The sequence below is a fragment of the Coregonus clupeaformis genome, chromosome 17 (genome assembly GCF_020615455.1).
Source record: "Coregonus clupeaformis isolate EN_2021a chromosome 17, ASM2061545v1, whole genome shotgun sequence".
NCBI classification, from domain to species: domain Eukaryota; kingdom Metazoa; phylum Chordata; class Actinopteri; order Salmoniformes; family Salmonidae; genus Coregonus; species Coregonus clupeaformis.
Window position 1 is genome coordinate 22,888,712 of NC_059208.1, and position 21,417 is coordinate 22,910,128.

General features: G+C 42.1%; 1 protein-coding gene across 1 annotated transcript in view; it reads left to right on the forward strand.

Moving 5' to 3' along the window:
* Nucleotides 1–21,417, forward strand: part of LOC121585325 (igLON family member 5-like) — a 61,961-nt gene that overhangs the window by 14,965 nt on the left and 25,579 nt on the right. The window contains exon 3 of the mRNA XM_045225974.1: nt 12,746–12,824. Within this exon, the coding sequence (XP_045081909.1) occupies nt 12,746–12,824 (79 nt within the window). The remainder of the gene's footprint in view (nt 1–12,745; nt 12,825–21,417) is intronic.

Below are 21,417 nucleotides of genomic sequence, written 5' to 3' on the forward strand. Positions count from 1 at the left end.
GTCTACAATTTTATCCCTGATGTCCTTACACAGCTCTCTGATCTTGGCCATTGTGGAGAGGTTGGAGTCTGTTTGATTGAGTGTGTGGACAGGTGTCTGTTATACAGGTAACGAGTTCAAACAGGTGCAGTTAATACAGGTAATGAGTGGAGAACAGGAGGGCTTCTTAAAGAAAAACTAACAGGTCTGTGAGAGACGGAATTCTTACTGGTTGGTAGGTGATCAAATACTTATGTCATGCAATACAATGCAAATTAATTACTTAAAAATCATACAATGTGATTTTCTGGATTTTTGTTTTAGATTCCGTCTCTCACAGTTGAAGTGTACCTATGATAAAAATGACAGACCTCTACATGCTTAGTAAGTAGGAAAACCTGCAAAATCGGCAGTGTATCAAATACTTTTTCTCCCCACTGTATGTTTGAATGCCCAGTCATGTTCATATAATCTCAGACATAAATTACTGCAGTTTAAGACCATCCATAGAACATAATATATGCCAGTGAAACAGAAATGTAATTCCTCTGCTGGAGGAATTATTATGGTCTGGCTGAATTCTGGCAAAGAAATGTTATTTTATCTCAGCATGTCTACAGATTCTCCCTGTCTTTGTTTGCTTGGAAATGTTGATACTGGAGACTGTTATCAGAAGAAACTGTGTAACCAAGCATTTAAAGCAGCTAAGATATGCATTGCCATTAATTGGAAGGCTGGTTATCCTCCCACAATGTCACAATGGATGGCAGAAATGTCAAGTTATGTATCACTACATTTTATTTATTACAAGATTAAGGGTATAGTGTGCAACTTTCATAAGGTCTGGATGACTTATATGGAATACAGCACGACAAAAGGAGTCTGTATTGAAAACATGTCCACGTCAGGGGAGATACCTATTTAGGCAATCCCTAGCTACTGGGCTGCTCAGTCCTGGTCCTGGGTGTCTGCCGTCCTGTGGGTTGTCACTCTGGCCTTGACCTAACACACCTGAAACCAATAATGAATGTTTCACTGAGATCCTAAAGTTGAGTGGGGTGTGTTGTGTTGGGGCGCTGCAGGGCAGTGGACCCCTCGGGACAGGACAGGGTGATCCAGCTATATTGTGTGCAAGTAAAAATAGCTCTACGGGACTATTAGGCCTGTGATATGAATTATACTGAACAAAAATATAAATGCAATATGCAACAATTTCAAAGATTTTGCTGAGTTACAGTTCATAAAAGGAAATAACTCAATTTAAATAAATTCATTAGGCCCTAATCTATGGATTTCACATGACTGGGAAGGGGCACAGCCATGCGTGGGCCTGGGAGGGCATAGGCCCACCCACTTGGGAGCTAGGCCCACTCACTGGGGACCCAGGTCCAGCCAATCAGAATGAGTTTTTCCCCGCAAAAGGGCTTTATTACAGACAGAAATACTCCTCAGGATGTCTTAATAAAGACAATCAAAAGTCTTTGTATTTTTTAAGAGTTGTTCATTTGTTAGGCTATTGTTTAAAGGTGCAACACAATATTGATTATTAAGTACCTTTGATCTAGTTCAGTCTTATCAATCACTTAAACATATTTAATAATGATATCTTACCTAGCTTGATAACTGTGGGCGTTTTTGCTTACTTTTGTTGTTCTAAATAGACACAACATATTGGATTGTGTAGAAATGCAGTAAATTAGTTTTAGATGGCCAAACCCCCCCCCCACACTTCTAAAACAAAAGTTGCACCCCTGCACACATGCACACATACTCACTTGCCCCAGCACTGCAGGCGGTTGGGCCTGAAGCCAGTTGTTGGTTTGAGAGCTTTTTGGAGCTTCTACAGTACACAGAGTTAGCGCATAGGGATGGTGGTTTAAGATGTTATGATATTTCTAGTTACTCTGATAAATGCTGTGGCTTTCTGCTCTTGTTAAGTAGATGTTAAGACAAAGGAAACGTCATGGTAACTTGTTTTCTGTTCTTCATTAGTGTTGCAGCTTGAAAGTAACTTCTAATTGGCTAATTTCCTTCATTCCAGTCATCACGATTAACTGGCTTTATTATACATTTGAGCATATCTCAAATATTTGCATATTCAAGACGAAATATGTCATTATCGAGCAGAAAATGAACAGGGAGCAAAATGAAGGGAGTCTGTTGTGAACTGCTATAAGGCTCATGCATGCAAAAACTAAACAAAAGCAAATGAGATATTTTAGCCAGGCACTAAATTGAATTCAGATTTTGTTCAAAATTGAATTTGCTAATACGTTTTCAGCACTTTATCTATGCCATGTTGATTGCTGGAAACCAGTGTGTATGTGTATATTTCATAATCCGTCTACTGTGAAACTTGGCTCACTCAACTCTTAATTCCATAGCAGCTACTATTCTGCAGATGCTATTGCTAGAAAGATAGAATGAGAGAGATGTAGGGCTTTGGTCCAATGCAGCAGCATACTATTAAAACACATCATGGATCTATTCTGGTCACAGTCAACAATACTGGTCACAGACAACAATTCTCGTCACAGAAAACAATTCTGATCACAGACAACAATAATGCTGACCACAGACAACAATTCTGACCACAGAAAACAATTTAGGTCACAGACAATAATTCTGACCATAGATAACATTTCTGGCCACAGGCAACATTTCTGAAAACAAGCAACATTTCAGGCCATTTCTTAAAACACTTTTCACATCTATTGAACAGATGTTAGATGTTGTCAATCGCTCAATGTGCTTAATTGCTTTTTTCAGGGAATTTGATTATCAACACTGTTCATTTCACACTCTCAAGCTACCACTCTCTTTTATTTATTTGTAATCAGTGTAGATTTTGTCGTTTTAATTAATGCAACTGCTGTCGGATGTCTGAGAATTTGAAAGCACACAAGTAACATGTGGCATGTGTTTGAAGTGTTGAGAAGAGCTTGAGAATGTGAAGTACTCAGCTCTGTACATATATTGGTGCAAGTGAATGTGTAAGATCAGACATACATTGGCGGCCAGCACTTATGTTTTGCCTAGGGCGACATAATGTATTTACAGCCTCAACTCCAAAGGATTAGGTTGAAATACATTGATTTTTCAGATAGGAAGATAACAATGTGTCTACACAGCCCGTGTTTCTATAATGATATTCCAGACATACTGTAATCCTACAGGTGGAAAGTTTTGTTTTCCTAACTTGTCAAGAGAGACAACAGGCATTACAGACAGACATCTTTTGTCAGTGAGAAGGACTATTTTAGGCCTTTACGTTATGGCAGCACTTCACTCACAAATCTGTCAAATTACCTGTGCTAAGGATGTATTTACAGTACTCCACTTGGTCTTGTACGGGGTTGGTGCATGGTGGGTGTGTGGTTGTCTGGGGGAGGGAAATAACAGTTTAACTACCCTATTGATTTCAATGTGCTAAGGGGTTTATGCTCCAGTCCAAGGAAAATGGTGTAAAATACAGTTCGGGAAGCGTCGTCCCAGGAGTTAACACTTAGCTTTTCTCCTCCGCAGCTCCGGAGGATTCAATGGTAAAGATCTGTGGCCGCCTATTGAAGTAGTAAAACTCTGCAGATTGAGTGCTGTATGGCTGTGTGCTCTCTGCGGTGCTCTATTGACTGTTGTGTGGAGAGGGATTAGAGAGAGGGAGAGAGGGATGGAGGGGGAGGGAGGGATGGAAGGAGGGAAGGGTGGGGGGAGTGGATGAAGAAGTGTGGATGCAGCACATGTACAGCCGAAAGGGGCAGATGTCAACTCTGTTGGCTGAGGCCAGAATATCACTATGTGTGTGATCTAACAGTAAAATCAAGCTGACGGTTTTGATGGTGGGTCTCTTAGGATATTCTGGCAGTTGCTGTAACATATTGTCGATGAACACTTTCTCTGACCTTCAGAATCTTTAACCGAAATGACCACTGACATTTTAAGAGACCTTTGTCTCTAAGAATGAGCTTGAAACAATTTCTTCCTCACATTTGATGATTCATACATGTTCATACATTTATTCATTCATACATGACTATATATCATAATGGTTCTACTAAATGATTCAGCCTTCAGATTAAATAAACACCTTGGCGGAAACATGATGCAGCACAAATTCAAAACAATCCATTCACTACAACTTCCCTGCTGTTTCTTAGATTTCCCTGTCAGCTAAAATCCTGCCCACATCTATTTCAACCTAGTCATTCGGGAGAGCAGGCTACCTGTATCCATCTTGTTCTGCCATGTGAGAGGTGTCCAGGTGGTGCTCATCTGCTGCGCACTCTTAGCTGCTGCTCTCGCCATGCTGGGGCTGACAGGTGGTGGAGGAGTGGTGGAGCAAGTAGGAGGCTGGCGAGATTGGCTGTCAGGGACGTGAGAGGTGGCGAGGAAAGTCGGGGGGCGGGCTGGGTCTTTTGGGGGGAGCAGAGAGCAGGTAGCTAGGAGCCTGGCTGTCAGGGGCGTCAGGGGTGGGGAGAAGAAAACCAGTTGCTGAGGAAAGCTGGGCCAGCCAGAGTTAATGGGATCAGACAGGGAAGAAAAGGGATCTATCTGGCGGTTAATGTTTAATCCTCTCCCTCCCTAGGCTCCACCCATCTGATAATCCTTGGGCTGCCTGTCTTCATCATCAAGGTGTCGGAGAGAAGTGCCTCTGTAAATATTTAATTGGCTGCAGCATGCCGTTGTTAATTATGCGGTTGTGCCTTTTCTCTATCTCTTCTCTCCTCCCTCTTTCCTATTCGGTCCTCCCTCCCTACCTTCATTTGCTCAATCGCTCTCTCTCAGATAGGAAACTTTCTCCCTGTGTCTCCACTCAATTTCCGTCTTCTCTATCTATTCTACCACTGTTGCTCTCTGTTGACATCTCCCTTTGTGGACAAACCCTCGCCGGAGCCGCTGCTCGCTTGGAGTGACTAGCTCTTTATTTTTTTGCGTTCCATCTCTCGCTCTTTGCCTCGCTCCTTCTCCCTTTCAATTTGTCCCTCCCTTTCAAACCAAGCTTCTGTTAAACTGATTATTGTTGTGCAATTCTTTATTAATTCATTTGCCTGTTATCCTCCTTGACGCCCCATGCTTTCAAAAGTTTTCTTTCTCCCAATGTTTTTCTTTGATCGTCAAGGGCAACGGGAAATAGATGTAGACTACACAGACTCTCTACAGGCTAGTGCACTGACTGGCGCTTCAATCGGGCGATGGTTCATAAGTTAGCTCCAGCAGCAAGTCCAATTACAAAGGGGTGCATGTAAAAGTCAACAGAATACAAATCATGAAATGAATGTCTCGTGGGGCCTGTGGAAAAAGGCCCTGGAGCGTTTTCAGAGATGACACACAAAGCAGGAGGAGTGCGTAGGAAGAAAGCACAGAGTGTGTTTGGATGGACATGGAGGACTATGGGCCAGGTTGAGTGTTTAATGTTCAAGTGTTTGCTGTAGTCTATTGCAAAAATGGTAGCTATTATTATCTAGGGGGAATGAAACAGGGTAGAAAATAAAGATATAAAGCAAATGTATAAAGTATTCATAAAGACTGCCCCATGGTTTAGCTTAAGTTTTGTATATTCCCCTCTGAATTCTGTGTTGTCTAACAGGTGAAACATTTTTTACTAAGGAAAGGGAATATTAAATCTGGTCCTCAGGCTGTGTTTAGTCCTGACCTATGCTGTGGAATACGGACATTTGGACAGGGAGATGGGTGTACGTGTGTGTGTGTGAGCGTGCGTGTGCGTCTGTGCGTGCATCTGTGCTTCTGTGTGTGCGTCCGAGTGTGTGTGGTGCTGATCGGAAGCCAAAAAGCTGGGTCACATCAAGGACGAGAGACAGCCGGGATCGTCCCTATCTGTAGTAGACGTGGTGCTGGGAAAAATTCAATATGCAGACACACTGGCACTCTCATGCACCATGGAGGAATCTTGCAATCCTGCACCTGAGAGGGAGAAAAACTACTACACTTCATCTTCCAACACAATGCCAGAAGGTTGTTTGTCTGTTTACTCTCAGTACAGTTCTGTATGCTGGCTCAAGGCTTTTCCTCTCCCTTACATCCACTTCTCTAGCTCCTCTCCCTAGCTCCCTGTGTCTTCCTCTCTCTCTCACTCACTATCTCACTCTCTCGCTCTCTCTGTCTCTCTCTCTCTCTGTACCTATACTGCTGCTTCTCTTTCTCTCTCTCGATCTCTCGATCTCTCTACCTGTACTGCTGCATCTCTCTCTCTCTTTCTCTCTGTCTCTCTCTCTCTGTGTCATTAATGTTGAAGGGTGGCGGGCGTGTGCAGTCTAGCAGGTGTTTTCACTCTATGTTGTCATCTGTCCTACGTCCCCCCCATCATATTTGAATTGACAAGACCCTGACTTTGCACATCCAACTGTCCAGTGGTGAGACACCACAGACACTCACACACACCCCTTTAGCTCCTCATCTCCGATGTGATGCCCTTCATCCCCTACCAAGGTCAAAGTGGCAGCCTTTATGCGCTGCACGCATAGTCACTGCATGACTGACAGAGGTGACAAGGGTTGCGATGGTGTGTATGCATGAATGAGTGTAAGGGCAGTGTGTGCACAGGTTTATGTTTATTTGAGCTGTGGATGACTGACTGTGTGTGTTTCCCTTGTGTCGATAACTGACTCTGTTTCTGTGTGTATCTGTGTGTACTTATACACATGGCTGTGGGTGAGTGTGACTGTGAGTAAGTGTGGGCTGTGTATGTTGACCTGGTTAACACCGTGTGCAGTGAGGGAGGGTAAAGGCAGGGTGATACAGGTTTTAGAATCCAGGTGCTAATTGAGTTGTAAAAATGGGAATTGAGTTGGGAATAGGGAATAGCGGCCCTCTGGTGTGTAACCTTCGCCGTGTTGTTTTCAGGTGCCAGCTTATGCATACATTGTGTGTGTGTGTGTGTGTGTGTGTGTGTGTGTGTGTGTGTGTGTGTGTGTGTGTGTGTGTGTGTGTGTGTGTGTGTGTGTGTGTGTGTGTGTGTGTGTGTGTGTGTGTGTGTGTGTGTGTGTGTGTGTGTGTGTGTGTGTGTGTGTGTGTGTGTGTGTGCTCTAGCATGTGTCCCACCTGCCTTTGAGCCGAGCCCGGGTACTGAATTAAATTAACCTAAATAAAGCGTACAGTGCAGTGCACTAAGAAAGAACAACTGAGGACGCACAGTAACATTATAGCCTACTGTGCAGTGTGGGACGTGCACAAAGCATGGTATTGGTTACAGTATATCCAAGGTTGTTTCATAGAAATAACCTTAAAGAGCGGCTTAACTCACCAATTCTGCATCTGATTTTCTGCTGGTCAATAAGAAAAACAAGATTTCAGTCTTGTGGGTGTGGTTCGATGTGGGTGTGTTATGTTCACTGGCAGTTACTGTTGTTTGTCCCTCTTGAGTCACAGTAGCAACAACAAAGCCACTACCACTTCCTCAAAATAGTCAGAATTATTATAGGATAAATAAGGATATAGGATATAGGCACTGCGTAATGTACAGGTCTGTCTCACTGTCTGGATGTTCTGCTGCCATGATTGGCTAGAGCGCAATCAGCGCAGCTATTTTTCCATGCATGACAATTCTCCCTAGGCGTTACAATCCCGTGTTTGTGGGCAAGTGGGCATGATTGTAATCCAAACCCAACCCTCATGTAAGTTCTGACGACCTCAGTTACACAAATCTCACAAAACTATTTTTTGGAATATACTGACTTTATGACCAAAATTATTCTACTTACACTTTTTTTGTGTTTCTGACTAATATCGATGCCACATTTTCAACCAGATGAATTTTGCATTCAGTTGCCCTTTAACAAACACCTACCGCTGGTGACATTTCCTAGGCCTTGGTTATACAGTACATTGGACACAATGACTAATGTCTCCCCTCCCCCATGCAGTGAGAGGGACAGTCACAGTGAGTGGTAGTGATGCTGATGCAGCCAGTGTGTGCTTCCTTCCTGGGTTTCTTGGCCAGCCTAGATAGCACAGCAGCAAGCAGCAAGCAGCACGCTAATGTGATTATGGCTTTTAGCTGAGGATTTTCAGGGACATTCTCCATCCCTCTCCATCTTTCAAGTTCTCACTGTGGGATGGCCTGTCCTTGCTGGTGACTGACACACTTAAAGCAGGTGCACACATACTGGGCACACACACACAAACACACTGTACATGAGCACACACAAAATAACTGTCTCAAATGACCCTGAAAAATGGTGGACCTTCAGACACATACACACACACACTCATATTCAACGTATTAGTATTACTCTGTTTAGACTTTGTATTCATTTCAATACTTAGGAAAAATACATCTCTTAATTTACCAATTCCATTGACCGTCATTTCCATGCATAATTAGATTCACTTTTTTTTTGCCATTTGTTTATGAGACCGTGACACGAATTAGAATGCCTGCACCTTTTCATTACACTGTGCAATCAAGCCATGATTCCACCAAGAGCCTGTGTTGAAATTAAAAGTGTGAGCAATTGGCCATCAGATGCTGCACTGCTTCCAACTGTCACGTTTCAGACCCCTCTCTGCCTGGAATTACACTTGGCAAGCTTAGCGCGTATTGTCTTAGCGCACCTCTTTGCATTAAACAGACCAACCTCCAGGTTCTTCTTAACTCCTGACTGCACAGCGTTTCTTCTCATAAGACACTGTTTATTAAACCTTCGAGGCAAGACTGCAACAGCAGCAGCAGCAGCATAGAGATATTATGGACACGTTAGGAAAGAGATAGAGGAGATTGGTTGAAGATCTAGCGAGGACTCAGACAGGGTGTTGTCTAGAAGGGATAAAGCTTTTGTCAAAATTGACTTTTCGTGACAGATTTAGGAAAACTTACGCAGCAGGTTAGGAAAATTAACGTAACAGGTTAGGAGAATTAGGTTAAGGTTAAGAAAAGGGTTAGGGTTAGCTAAAATGCTAAATTTAGACATGACCCTCAGACAGTGAGGGTGTCCTAACATGGGCACCGTAAGGGTAGACTTGATGCGCATGCTGACATTTGGCAGAGTTTGGAGGCACAGAGCTGGCGTCATGCTGAGTATAGACCTGCCTCAGGATGTCACTGCTAAGATAGCGCTGTATGGCTGCTGTTATCTTTGTTTGCAGAGTCAGTTGATGCAAATTTCTAAAATATAATTCAAGGAGGGAAAGCTTCAACAGTACTGTAGCCTAGTCATTTTGAAAATATAAGCACTTTAGGGCTAGGCGATATATAGAATGAATTCAATTAATTTGAATGTATGTTTTAGCATGATATTCCAAATGCCTGTATCACAATAAAACATTTTTTTATTTTTTTTATGAGCATTTATGTCCGCTCATCTCCTTCGCTCCTTCTATGCTGTGTGCAACTTACCATTGACACACACACACACCAAGCTCCTCCCACTGACACTCACAACAACAAAGATGAGAGATCACTTCTTCCTCTCTGACAAGCAGTTTCAACTGAGAAGGGTGCAATTGTGGCCCGCAATTTGGGGCTTTCCTGCATTTGGCCATTCCTGCTAGGGTTGGGCGGTATCAGATTTTCATATCGTCATACTGTCCTTCTCTCATCCCAGGATTTATGGTATTACCGGCTTAGTACACAAGGGGGCGCCCAAAAACCAGAGAAAAAAAAGCCCATTGGGTGTCTATTACCAGAATTCTAACAAAATTAGCACAAATAATAGCGAATTTCCATGGAGGCTGCTAGCTAAATATGCTAACGAGCGCAAAAAAAATAAAAAATGCAAAGACAGGCAGTCCAGCTCATAAAGTTATACATATAGGTCGGAGCTACCGAATGTCATTTTTGGTGAGTTTGGACATTTACAAGCGAATGTGAACGAGAGACAGTACAGTACTAGCTCTGAAGTAGCATACACACTGTGTCTGTGAGGAGTCTGGAGTTGCTAGGGTAACAGGCCTGCCTGCACTGCTCGAGAAGATGGGTAGGAGCAGACGGGCCGAGAATGGAGAGGAGAAAAAATGCAAGGAAATCAAAAAATAGCAGTGGCAGCAGTACATATAACTCATCCAAAAGGCTCTTTCTTCTCCAACACAGCAGAAAGCCAACACAATATGATGCCCCGTCACCTTATTAATTCAGCCACTTACTTAGATAACTAGCAAGTTAAACTTAGGGGTCGTGTTAATGCAGAATTCTTTGTTTTTCACGCAGGAAAAAATATATACAATGCATAAGAAATGTCTTGCTGCGTTTTGTAAACGCAGATCTAAAATGCTTCTTATTGGAATTTCTGCTGCATCAGACTAATTTTGTGCTTCAGTTGCACTTCTCCACTTGGATGAGAATTCACTGACATTCTATCAGCAGACAACGCTCTGACTGATATGTAGCTACTTTTCTCTGGTACTTTTCTAGGTGTAGCCAGCCTACTTTTCTCCAGTAAAATGAAAGATTAACTTTAAGAAAAACATTAGGAAATGTAGCTGGCTACATTCTTTCTATGATAAACAGACGTGATGGCCATGCATAGTTTCAGCAAAAAGACATGGCTTTTTCCTTGTAAGCTCATTTAGCCTACTTGTGTAGCTGCCAGCCAAATAGTGTTGCACTTCTGTTGTCATCTGATGAAAATGAGGCTATTTTCTGCCGAATGTGTTGCACTAATGTATTTTCTGTGAAGGAAAACTGTAGTTGCACGTCCCTGATCACTGAAGCAAAACAACACTGTTGACTTTCAATATAAAATGCTAACCCTGTCAACACACAGCTGGACTCACCTGCTCCCACTTTCTCCATTTGTTGTATTTACAAACAAACATGTGATTGGCTCAACTGTTCTGAGGAACTACGGTAAGCTTCATAATGTAAAATAATGTGACAGGTGAAATGAAGAACGCAATCTGCTTTATCTTCTAACATATTGCACAATTTGACTACAGGTATTTACTTAAGAAGTAGCTACAAATATTAAAATGTATAGAAAAACTCCAAAGAAATAGTTTCAAAGTTATTGACGGTATTGGAAAACCATCCTGTGGCAAATTTCCAAACAAATACCCCAGTCCGGTATACGGTATATATGGTATACCGCCCAAACCTAATTCCTGCATCTGCAGGAACTCCTCTTTATACTTCTATAGGTACATTATTTTGCTAGGACTCCAGTACACAGCAGGCTGGATAGGTAGCTAGCTAGCTAACAATAGCTAGGACACTAGTAGACAGTGTCCTTCGACCCCACCTGTCAGGCACTGCTTTCCCACAGTGCTGTTAACGACGGCGAGGGCAGCTCTTCGGCGAGTGGGAGCAAAGGACACTGTGTGCTAGCTATTTAGCTAGGAGGACTCCGGTACACAGCAGGTGGGAAGTGGGGGCGACGTCAGTAGCTAACTAGCTAGGACATCGGTAGACAGTGTCCTTCGCCCCCGAAAAAATTCTGATAATACTTTTATTTCCCTCTTGACCCACATTTTAATCGCATAGAGAATCAGGGGGAATCCAGAATATCAAAAGTGTCACACAAGCATAAAGATGGCGTGCTCGATTGCAGGAACCAGTGGGATGCTCGAGGCGTTCCACATGCAGGAATGCCCCGAATTGCTGGCTGCAATCAAACACTATTGTTTCAACTCGCTATTTGCATTTGAGGGTTGGTCCACAGAATCAGTCATATGGACACCAAAACACATTGAGACATTATTTTACTGTAATAGAAGAGAAGTTAACCTTTCTAATGATACCCTTTTTAGGTCTCAACTCCTCAAATTGCGTGCAGAGCTGACACTACTAAAACGGGAGTACAATGAACATTGATTCTGGAAAATCAATGCTCATTTTGTCACGCGTGGCATTGCGGTACCATGTACCCCTAGTAGCATTCTAGCCAAAGACTGTAATACTAGCTGTCTAGTCTGTGTTTTATAATTGTGCAATAGCATAAAACACAATTATATAAGGAATTGGAAACTCGTTCACATTCTGAGAAATAAGGTAGGCCACTTGATTTCACTATCTGAACAAAGTGGACAGGCTAGCATGCTGTTCAAACAGTTGGAGACGGACAGAAGGATGTGTTCATGACCATTCAACTGTTCTACCTTGTTATCTAGCAAATAGATCCAAGTTGGCTAAACTTGAAATATAAAGATTAGCTGGCTACTCACTAGCACGTGGGCTTGTGCTTGAGAGATTGTCTATAAAGTTAGTCATTATTAGTGAATGTGTATTATGCATGGTTCTGGTTACATTTGAAACAAAAAGGGCATTTTCATAGACCCCAGTTTTCCATTTAGTTTAATGCCTGTGGTTGTGTGTATCTTTCAGCTTGTGTGTGTTTGCATGCACTTGTGTGACTGTCTTGGTGTGTGTGCGTGTATTTGCAAGCAGGATGAGCCTCACTATACGCATCCCTCCTGTTGCCGTTGGTGTACCTTCATTTCACGCTCTGACGCCCCTGTGTGAATCCTCCTCTTCCCCCGGCTCATTATCAACACTGTTCAATGAGACACACATACACACACACACAAACACACAACCGGGGTGGGGGGGGCAAAACCATATCATTATTTAAATAATACAGGGGTCAGTGAATACGTTACAACACCTGTGTTTGTATATTTATTACTTTCCCGTCACAAATAACTAAGTAAACCGCCAAACACATCCAGCCTGACCTGGATCGATGAGGTACTCAGCACCGCGGTGGCTGAGATGCCAACCAGGGGATTGGGGGATTGAGAATGTGAATGGACCGTCTGTTGTTGTTATAACGGCATTATGCTCACCCTCCTCCCTCTCTTCTCTCATTTTCCTTGGCAGGGCCAAGTGTGCATGGAGCCGAATTCGGCCAACTGCCCGACAACATTACAGTGCTGGAAGGAGAGAGCGTCATTCTGAGGTAACTCTTTGATCCTACACCTGCACTGACTAATTACATGTTCAAATTGTTTTGTTTTTTTACCTGTCATCATGCTGACTTAATTGCCAATTCACTGTCATAGAAACCCCATGAGGTATACCCCAACTAGGTTGAAAAATTTTCCTCAGCAAAATAGCCATTTTGTCAATATCCTGGACTTTGAGGCCTTCATAAAGGCCTACTGTATATGAACATTTGAACTATTAAACCCACTGTCAGGTGTCATTCCAAATCTGGTCACCATCACTGTCACCTCATATTACCTAGCCCTAGAACCATAGACCGCCACAGGCTCCTTTAGTTGATATATGATGCCCTTTCATACTTACAGGCTCACCTGTTCATTGCATGGGCAATTAAAGGCAATATCACTGGCACAGATGAGACCTATTCACTGGAGGCCGTGTGATCTACCTCACAGAGATTTTTTTACCCTGGCCACATCAATTAAACATAAGCACTCAGGCTTATCCTCTCCTGGCCTTGTCCCCAGCTGAAGCTTGTAAGGACATCTAGTGGTGAAGGACAGTACTTCAGTCATACTGTCACCAAACATTTCTAGTTCAAAAACTGAGAGAAATTACATTCCAAACTCAAAATAATATTTGTATTGATATGTACATATAGACTGAGTGTACAAAACATTAGGAACACCTGCTCTTTCCATGACAGACTGACCAGGTGAATCCAGGTGAAAGCTATGATCCCTTATTGGTGTAACTTGTTAAATCTGCTTCAATCAGTGTAGCTGAAGGGGAGGAGACAGGTTAAAGAAGGATATTTAAGCCTTGAGACAATTGAGACATGGATTGTGTATGTGTGCCATTCAGAGGGTGAATGGACAACACAAAATATCTAAATGCCTTTCAACGGGGTATGGTAGTAGGTGCCAGGCTCACCGGTTTGAGTGTGTCAAGAACTGCAATGCTGCTGGGTTTTTCACGCTAAACAATTTCCCGTGTGTATCAAGAATAGTCCACCACCCAAAGGACATCCAGCCAACTTGACACAACTGTGGTAAGCATTGGAGTCAACATGGGCCAGAAAATGGAGGCTGTTCTATTTTTTTATTTATTTTTATTTATTTTTTTAGTCATTTGAGCAGACGCTCTTACCCAGAGCGACTTACAGTTAGTGAGTGCATACATTTTCATACTGTTCTGAGGGCAAAAGGGTGTGCAACTCAATATTAGGAAGGTGTTCCTAATGTTTTGTACACTCAGTGTATATATCCAGGTTAGTTGCATTGAGATAAAATCTGGTTTTCAAGAAGGTCTTGTGAGGTAATAGTATATTAAAGAAAGGATAGTAGTCAAAAGAGTGGGCGAGTTTGTTTTCCATTACACGGTGCCTGGGGTACATGTAGGTGGAGGTTTCACTTGGAATGAACTTGCCCAGTCTAAATTGCTTGAGCTTATACCAGACAGTTCTGAAAAACTATTACGAATCTACTCTAGTGTTATGTGAATTATTTAACAAACTATTTCAGTGTCTCTGTGCGTCTCCCAAAATCAAGAAACGGACAGAGTCCCGGTCTGCATAGTCAGAGATGTATTCATTGAGAATTCTGCCATCACAATTTCAGAGTCCATCTTTTATACTCACACGTCATACAAAAATCCCCCCTCTTTAGGCGGGCTGTAGTTTTCCACTTTAAAACTGCTCTCCTGACCATCAGTTCACACACACACACACACACATATACACACACACACACACATACATACACACACACACACATGCATACACACACACACATACATACACACACATGCATTCCGTAGTTATCGCTGTCCTCATACTCCTTAAAAAGCCTAACCGTTTCTCTCCTCCCTAAATTGGGGGGCCTCTTTATCTTGGTTTCTCAGTTGTCTGTAGACAGTTCTCCTTGTCCTTTGTTGTCTGGTCTAACTCTTACTCACGTTGCTAAATAGTAGCTCAATGTCATAATCTTTACTGGTCCTACACTCACACATTCTAACACATTTCACACAGTTTCAGGGTGTAATAATTAGTCATTAATAATTATTCTATCAATCCACCCTCTGACTAAATATTACACACATACTCACAAAAGATATGTTGTTATAGAAATGAATCACACACATTGAAGCATATAAGTTGATTTGCATATAAAAATGTCTCATTCAATACAGGTTCATCAGGGTTACCCCATGATTAAAAGTGTAACGTTACTCTTTAGCAATGGTACCTAACCTGTTTACCCACTATCTGGAAACAACAGTCTAAGCCTATAGTGAAGAACATTTGCTTCATCACATCCTGCAACATCGGTTAACTAGTACATCATACTTAAAACAAGACTTTAATACACAAAAGATCATTACAATAACTTTTAAACTAGAGATTTATAGTTCTAGGAAAACATCCAGTCTCAAACTATCTGAATCGTCGTCGTCCTCCACCAAGCCTGGTGGGTCATATTCTTCATTCCTTAGGTCGGAGTCAGGGATTGGGCCGTATCTCACCATCTGTTGGGAAACTGCATATTCCAACGCCTTGCTCACCAACCCTCGGACACAGGGAATAAGACAACATCCACAAAGAACAAGCATACCCATAGACGCGATTGCCGCGCCTAAAATAGTTACAACAATAGTTTTCCATTTACCAAACATGTTATCAAACCAACCAGTCATTGATGTATTCACCCCCAAGTTCTCAGCCCATTCTTTACTCAATGCAGTGAGACCTGCCAGTGCTCTAGTTACTGTACCATCTGGGGCTGTATTGTTGGGGATAAACATACAACAATGACCTCCCACCATCTTGTAAATCCGCCCTTCTCTGCTAAAAGCATTTCGAGAACCAAACTATTCTGCAGGTCATGAGTGAGGTGGCGGATAGTTGGCCTGAGATTCTCTTCACTGCATCCCTTGTCTAATTAACAAACCTTTGTAGATGTAATTAATCCAGTCAACATTTTTATCAATTGTAACCCACCAGAAAAACGTTGTTGTAAACCCTTCTCCAATTTGATCTGTGATTCACATTACTTTGGTGTCTATAACATTGATAATCTCAGGGGGTCATGGTGAATTGGGGTGCCTTAATATTATCCTTTTTAAGAGTGGTTATTTTAATATCAGAACAATTAGGTGAGGTTTGGTTTGATCCCAAATCTATCACACAAGAGAACATTGTCTGAGGCATAGGTGCAGTTAGAAGGGTTGGCCTACCTGTTGAACAGGCATAACAATTAGTTTGACCCAACACCCTAGCTGTGTAGTTCATTCACCTTACCCAGAAGTTCTCATTTGAAATTCCTTCTACTTCTCCTTGGTTCATTTCCTGCAAGAGGAACTATTCTACCCTTGGTGGTTTAGTGCTTTTTAGGATTCCTTCTGAGGGCCTTCCAAGGTGTATTAGACTAGTTTTTGGTACCTCTGGTGATAACATTAGATCTACCTGCTGTTCTGTCTCGGGGGTGGAAGATTCATTTCTCTCCTGAAAAATGAACCTCAAACATATATCTGCCCCAAAATCATCAACACAGGCCCAATAGTTCCTTGCTATGTCATCTTGTATAATGGACTTTACCGTTATCACCAGTTCCATTTTACATTTATCATGGGTTTGTTTAATTCTCCATCGGTGTACTGCGTCCATCCCATTCTCATAGGATGTTCCCCAGGTATGTTTAAACACCCTTGCCCAAGGACATGAGCGTTCCCCAGTGCAAATATATTTACCATACCTTCTAGGACCTAACTTTCTTGTACACGCCCCCTTCTTACCAAAGCCCCCAAAACCTCCTATCTCTTCATGGGATAAGTCGAATGCTCTCTTGAATCCCCCATCTTGTCCTAAACTGACGTTAACTATAAAATAATCATTCCCCCAATAGTCTTTCTTGGTTTCAGTATTTCTACGAGATCGAATCAGTGCCTTGGTATTATTTTGTTCATAATTTCCCTGTTTAGGTTGACCTGGATTAATCCATAATATGGTTAACATGATGATGCAGCTCAGAGTCCCCCAAAATCCCCAAAACCGCCATCCCAATCCTGTCCCTGACCCATCTGCCTGGTACTTCCCCATACCCACACCTCTATAAACACCCCACAGTGATGAAAGGTCGGGGTAGGGTTTCTTCGTTAACAGAGTTTACCCCCGAACCCTAGTGGGTCAGTTCTTCTCTTTAACTCTGTGTGTGTTCAACGGTGCTGGTATGTGGGCCTACCTTTTTGCAGTGGGTAACGTGGACCCAAGTGGCTCTCTCAGCTATTCTTATAGCGAAGGCAGTTACCAATAGGACTTGGTATGGTCCCTCCCAGCGTGGGTGCTTTCAATCCTTTTTCCTCAACGATTGGATCCACACCCAGTCTCCAGGTTATATACTATGAATCACATTCTCCTTTAATTCTCCTGTAGGACACAAATTCTTAGACATACGGTTTACTAACAATTTCCTCATGTGTTTTGCTAGTGTATTCTCTAGTTCTATGTCTGCCTGTTCTGGTTCTGCCAACTGTGGCATTCTGTAAGGTCTTCCAAACACTTTCTCAAAGGGGGATAACCCATCTTTATCTGGGGTTACTCTAAATGTATTCCCTTCACTCTGTAATAAGTCTATAAAATCAATTTCCAATTGCTGGAAGGGGTACTTAGCCGGAGGATACTCACCCTGAGGTGCCCTTTGTCTGCCCTGGTGATTATTTTGAGCACAGATAACACATCTTGAACAAAAGTTTTAATTTAATTATTTTTTTATTTTTATAATTAGTAATCCCATATGCAACAAAGTGTTGTCTAATTTGCTCTACCATCCCTCCCTCCCGTTGACACATGGCTCTGCCCGTGTGTCAATATTGCAGCATATCTAAACAGTAATTTCGGGAGAATTGGTAAGCTGTCATATTCCTTCCTTATTTACTGCGCCTTGCTTCACCCATCTGTAAACTTCCTTAATTGGGGCCCTACTGTGGCTCTCTATAAGTAGATCTCTATCTATTGAAACTTCCTCTTTTGACAGCTGACTGGGACCAGAGAAGTGTTTTAATCCTGCTGACAACATTTGATAATACCTCATCTTACTTCTATCCCGTAAAAGTAATCCAAGATTAGTACAATTTACTAGCAACAGGTATCCCTCATTCAGGGAAAGCTCTCTCTCTATCTTCTGTTATTTTATGGTTCGAATCATAAATATTATTACCAAATTATAAATTTCTTCACACTTTTCACAGAACTATAAATTACCCTCAACTTGGTAAAATAAACTATCTGTGGATGATCAATTAACACCAGAAAGTCAAAACAGAGTTCAGAGGCCATTGAAATCATTCAACGAACTGTTCCATCCCATAGTATACTAAACATTACCATCATCCTAAATATTTCATAAATGTTACTTATCCCAAGTGTTCATTAAGTCCTCATGACATTTATTCTCATAAGAAATCATGTAAACCCTAAACTCAGTCAAAACCGAAAAACTCCATAAAATTCACTGTGTGTGCTCCTTTAAGACTTATCACCTTTGACCTGTTGAAAAACCCCTAAAATTGAAATAACAACCCTTTCTAAACATCATACTAGGTGTGTTGTTTTTTATTTGAAAAACCCAATTGAAAAACAACAACCAAAAATAGCCAGACCCCACTTAATTTGGTAGCTCACTTTTACGACCTAAATACTGCCTAACTCCACTAAACCGCTCCCCCTATCCCTGGGCAATATTCCAATAAGATAAGCGAATCTCTTTCTCCTGGAAGAGAAATTATACATTTTGTTAACCTTCAATTACCATCAGTAATCTACAGACCTGTAACTTCTTCTTTAAGAGGCTCCTCTGTCCTCCACTCGTTACCTGTATTAATGGCACCTGTTTGAACTTGTTATCAGTATAAAAGACACCTGTCCACAACCTCAAACAGTCACACTCCAAACTCCACTATGGCCAAGACCAAAGAGCTGTCAAAGGACACCCGAAACAAAATTGTAGACCTGCACCAGGCTGGGAAGACTGAATCTGCAATAGGTAAGCAGCTTGGTTTGAAGAAATCAACTGTGGGAGCAATTATTAGGAAATGGAAGACATACAAGACCACTGAAAATCTCCCTCGATCTGGGGCTCCATTCAAGATCTCACCCCGTGGGGTCAAAATGATCGCAAGAACGGTGAGCAAAAATCCCAGAACCACACAGGGGGACCTAGTGAATGACCTGCAGAGAGCTGGGACCAAAGTAACAAAGCCTACCATCAGTAACACACTACGCCGCCAGGGACTCAAATCCTGCAGTGCCAGACGTGTCCCCCTGCTTAAGCCAGTACATGTCCAGGCCCGTCTGAAGTTTGCTAGAGTGCATTTGGATGATCCAGAAGAGGATTGGGAGAATGTCATATGGTCAGATGAAACCAAAATAGAACTTTTTGGTAAAAACTCAACTCGTCGTGTTTGGAGGACAAAGAATGCTGAGTTGCATCCAAAGAACACCATACCTACTGTGAAGCATGGGGGTGGAAACATCATGCTTTGGGGCTGTTTTTCTGCAAAGGGACCAGGACGACTGATCCGTGTAAAGGAAAGAATGAATGGGGCCATGTATCGTGAGATTTTGAGTGAAAACCTCCTTCCATCAGCAAGGGCATTGAAGATTAAACGTGGCTGGGTCTTTCAGCATGACAATGATCCCAAACACACCGCCCGGGCAACGAAGGAGTGGCTTTGTAAGAAGCATTTCAAGGTCCTGGAGTGGCCTAGCCAGTCTCCAGATCTCAACCCCATAGAAAATCTTTGGAGGGAGTTGAAAGTCCGTGTTGCCCAGCGACAGCCCCAAAACATCTCTGCTCTAGAGGAGATCTGCATGGAGGAATGGGCCAAAATACCAGCAACAGTGTGTGAAAACCTTGTGAAGACTTACAGAAAACGTTTGACCTGTGTCATTGCCAACAAAGGGTATATAACAAAGTATTGAGAAACTTTTGTTATTGACCAAATACTTATTTTCCACCATAATTTGCAAATAAATTCAGTAAAAATCCTACAATGTGATTTTCTGGAGAAAAAAAATCTCATTTTGTCTGTCATAGTTGACGTGTACCTATGATGAAAATTACAGGCCTCTCTCATCTTTTTAAGTGGGAGAACTTAAACAATTGGTGGCTGACTAAATACTTTTTTTCCCCACTGTACAACAGAGATCTCCTAGTGATCTTAACCGTCAATTATATTAACACTCTCTTCACTTCACACCCCTCCCTGTATTTCTTTATCCCGGATTATTTGTTGAACATTACTGTTCTATAATCTACTACAGGTTCACTGAATGCAGGGTAGTTTATTTTGGTAATGGCCTATTACCGTGAATCGTTACGGACCCACCCTGAGCAATCCCAGACTGCCCCAATTAATGCATAAAGACTACTGACCTTATCCTTGCAGCCGAGATTAAATGTAGGCTTGGATTCCGTCACCGTCTCTGTCATTAATCAGGTGTCCTCTGGCCTGTCTAAACCCTTAATGTCAAAGGGCAGGACTTTCTATTTACGAATGTATCATTCGCCCGTCGACGGTTTTCAGAGTTACCTGGAATGACAGAGGCAGGTATTGGATTCCGGCTCAGAAGGACCAAGCTGTTATGTGAATTATTTAACAAACTATTTCAGTGTCTCTGTGCGTCTCCCAAAGTCAAGAAACGGACAGAGTCCCGGTCTGCATAGTCAGAGATTTATTCATTGAGAATTCTGCCATCACAATTTCAGAGTCCATCTTTTATACTCACACGTCATACAAAAATCCCCCCTCTTTAGACGGGCTGTAGTTTTCAACTTTAAAACTGCTCTCCTGACCATCAGTTCACACACACACACACACACACATATACACACACACACACATACATACACACACACACACACACATGCATACACACACACATACATACACACACATGCATTCCGTAGTTATCGCTGTCCTCATACTCCTTAAAAAGCCTAACCGTTTCTCTCCTCCCTAAATTGGGAGGCCTCTTTATCTTGGTTTCTCAGTTGTCTGTAGACAGTTCTCCTTGTCCTTTGTTGTCTGGTCTAAATCTTACTCACATTGCTAAATAGTAGCTCAATGTCATAATCTTTACTGGTCCTACACTCACACATTCTAACACATTTCACACAGTTTCAGGGTGTAATAATTAGTCATTAATAATTATTCTATCATCTAGACCTTTTCAAATGTTAAAACAATACCACATTATATGTGCACGCGCAACCAAGAGGTTCAACCAGAAACATCCCACTGGGCACAAACTGGTTGAATCAACATTGTTTCCACGTCATTTAAATTATACTTGAAATAGACGTTGAATTAACATCTGCACAGTGGGATCCTGCACTGCAGCACGCCATAATAGATAGCTAGCTAGTTAATTGACAAGTTCATATTTCTTGATCAAACCAAAAAAACGAACAAATGAGTTATAAACACACATTGATTTGTTGCTACCAGATCCACAAAACAAAATCGTCAAACATTTATTTCCCGTTTATTATCCATATGCTCTGGTGGTGTTAGCTACATTTGGCTAGCACAGCAAATAACCACAGAGC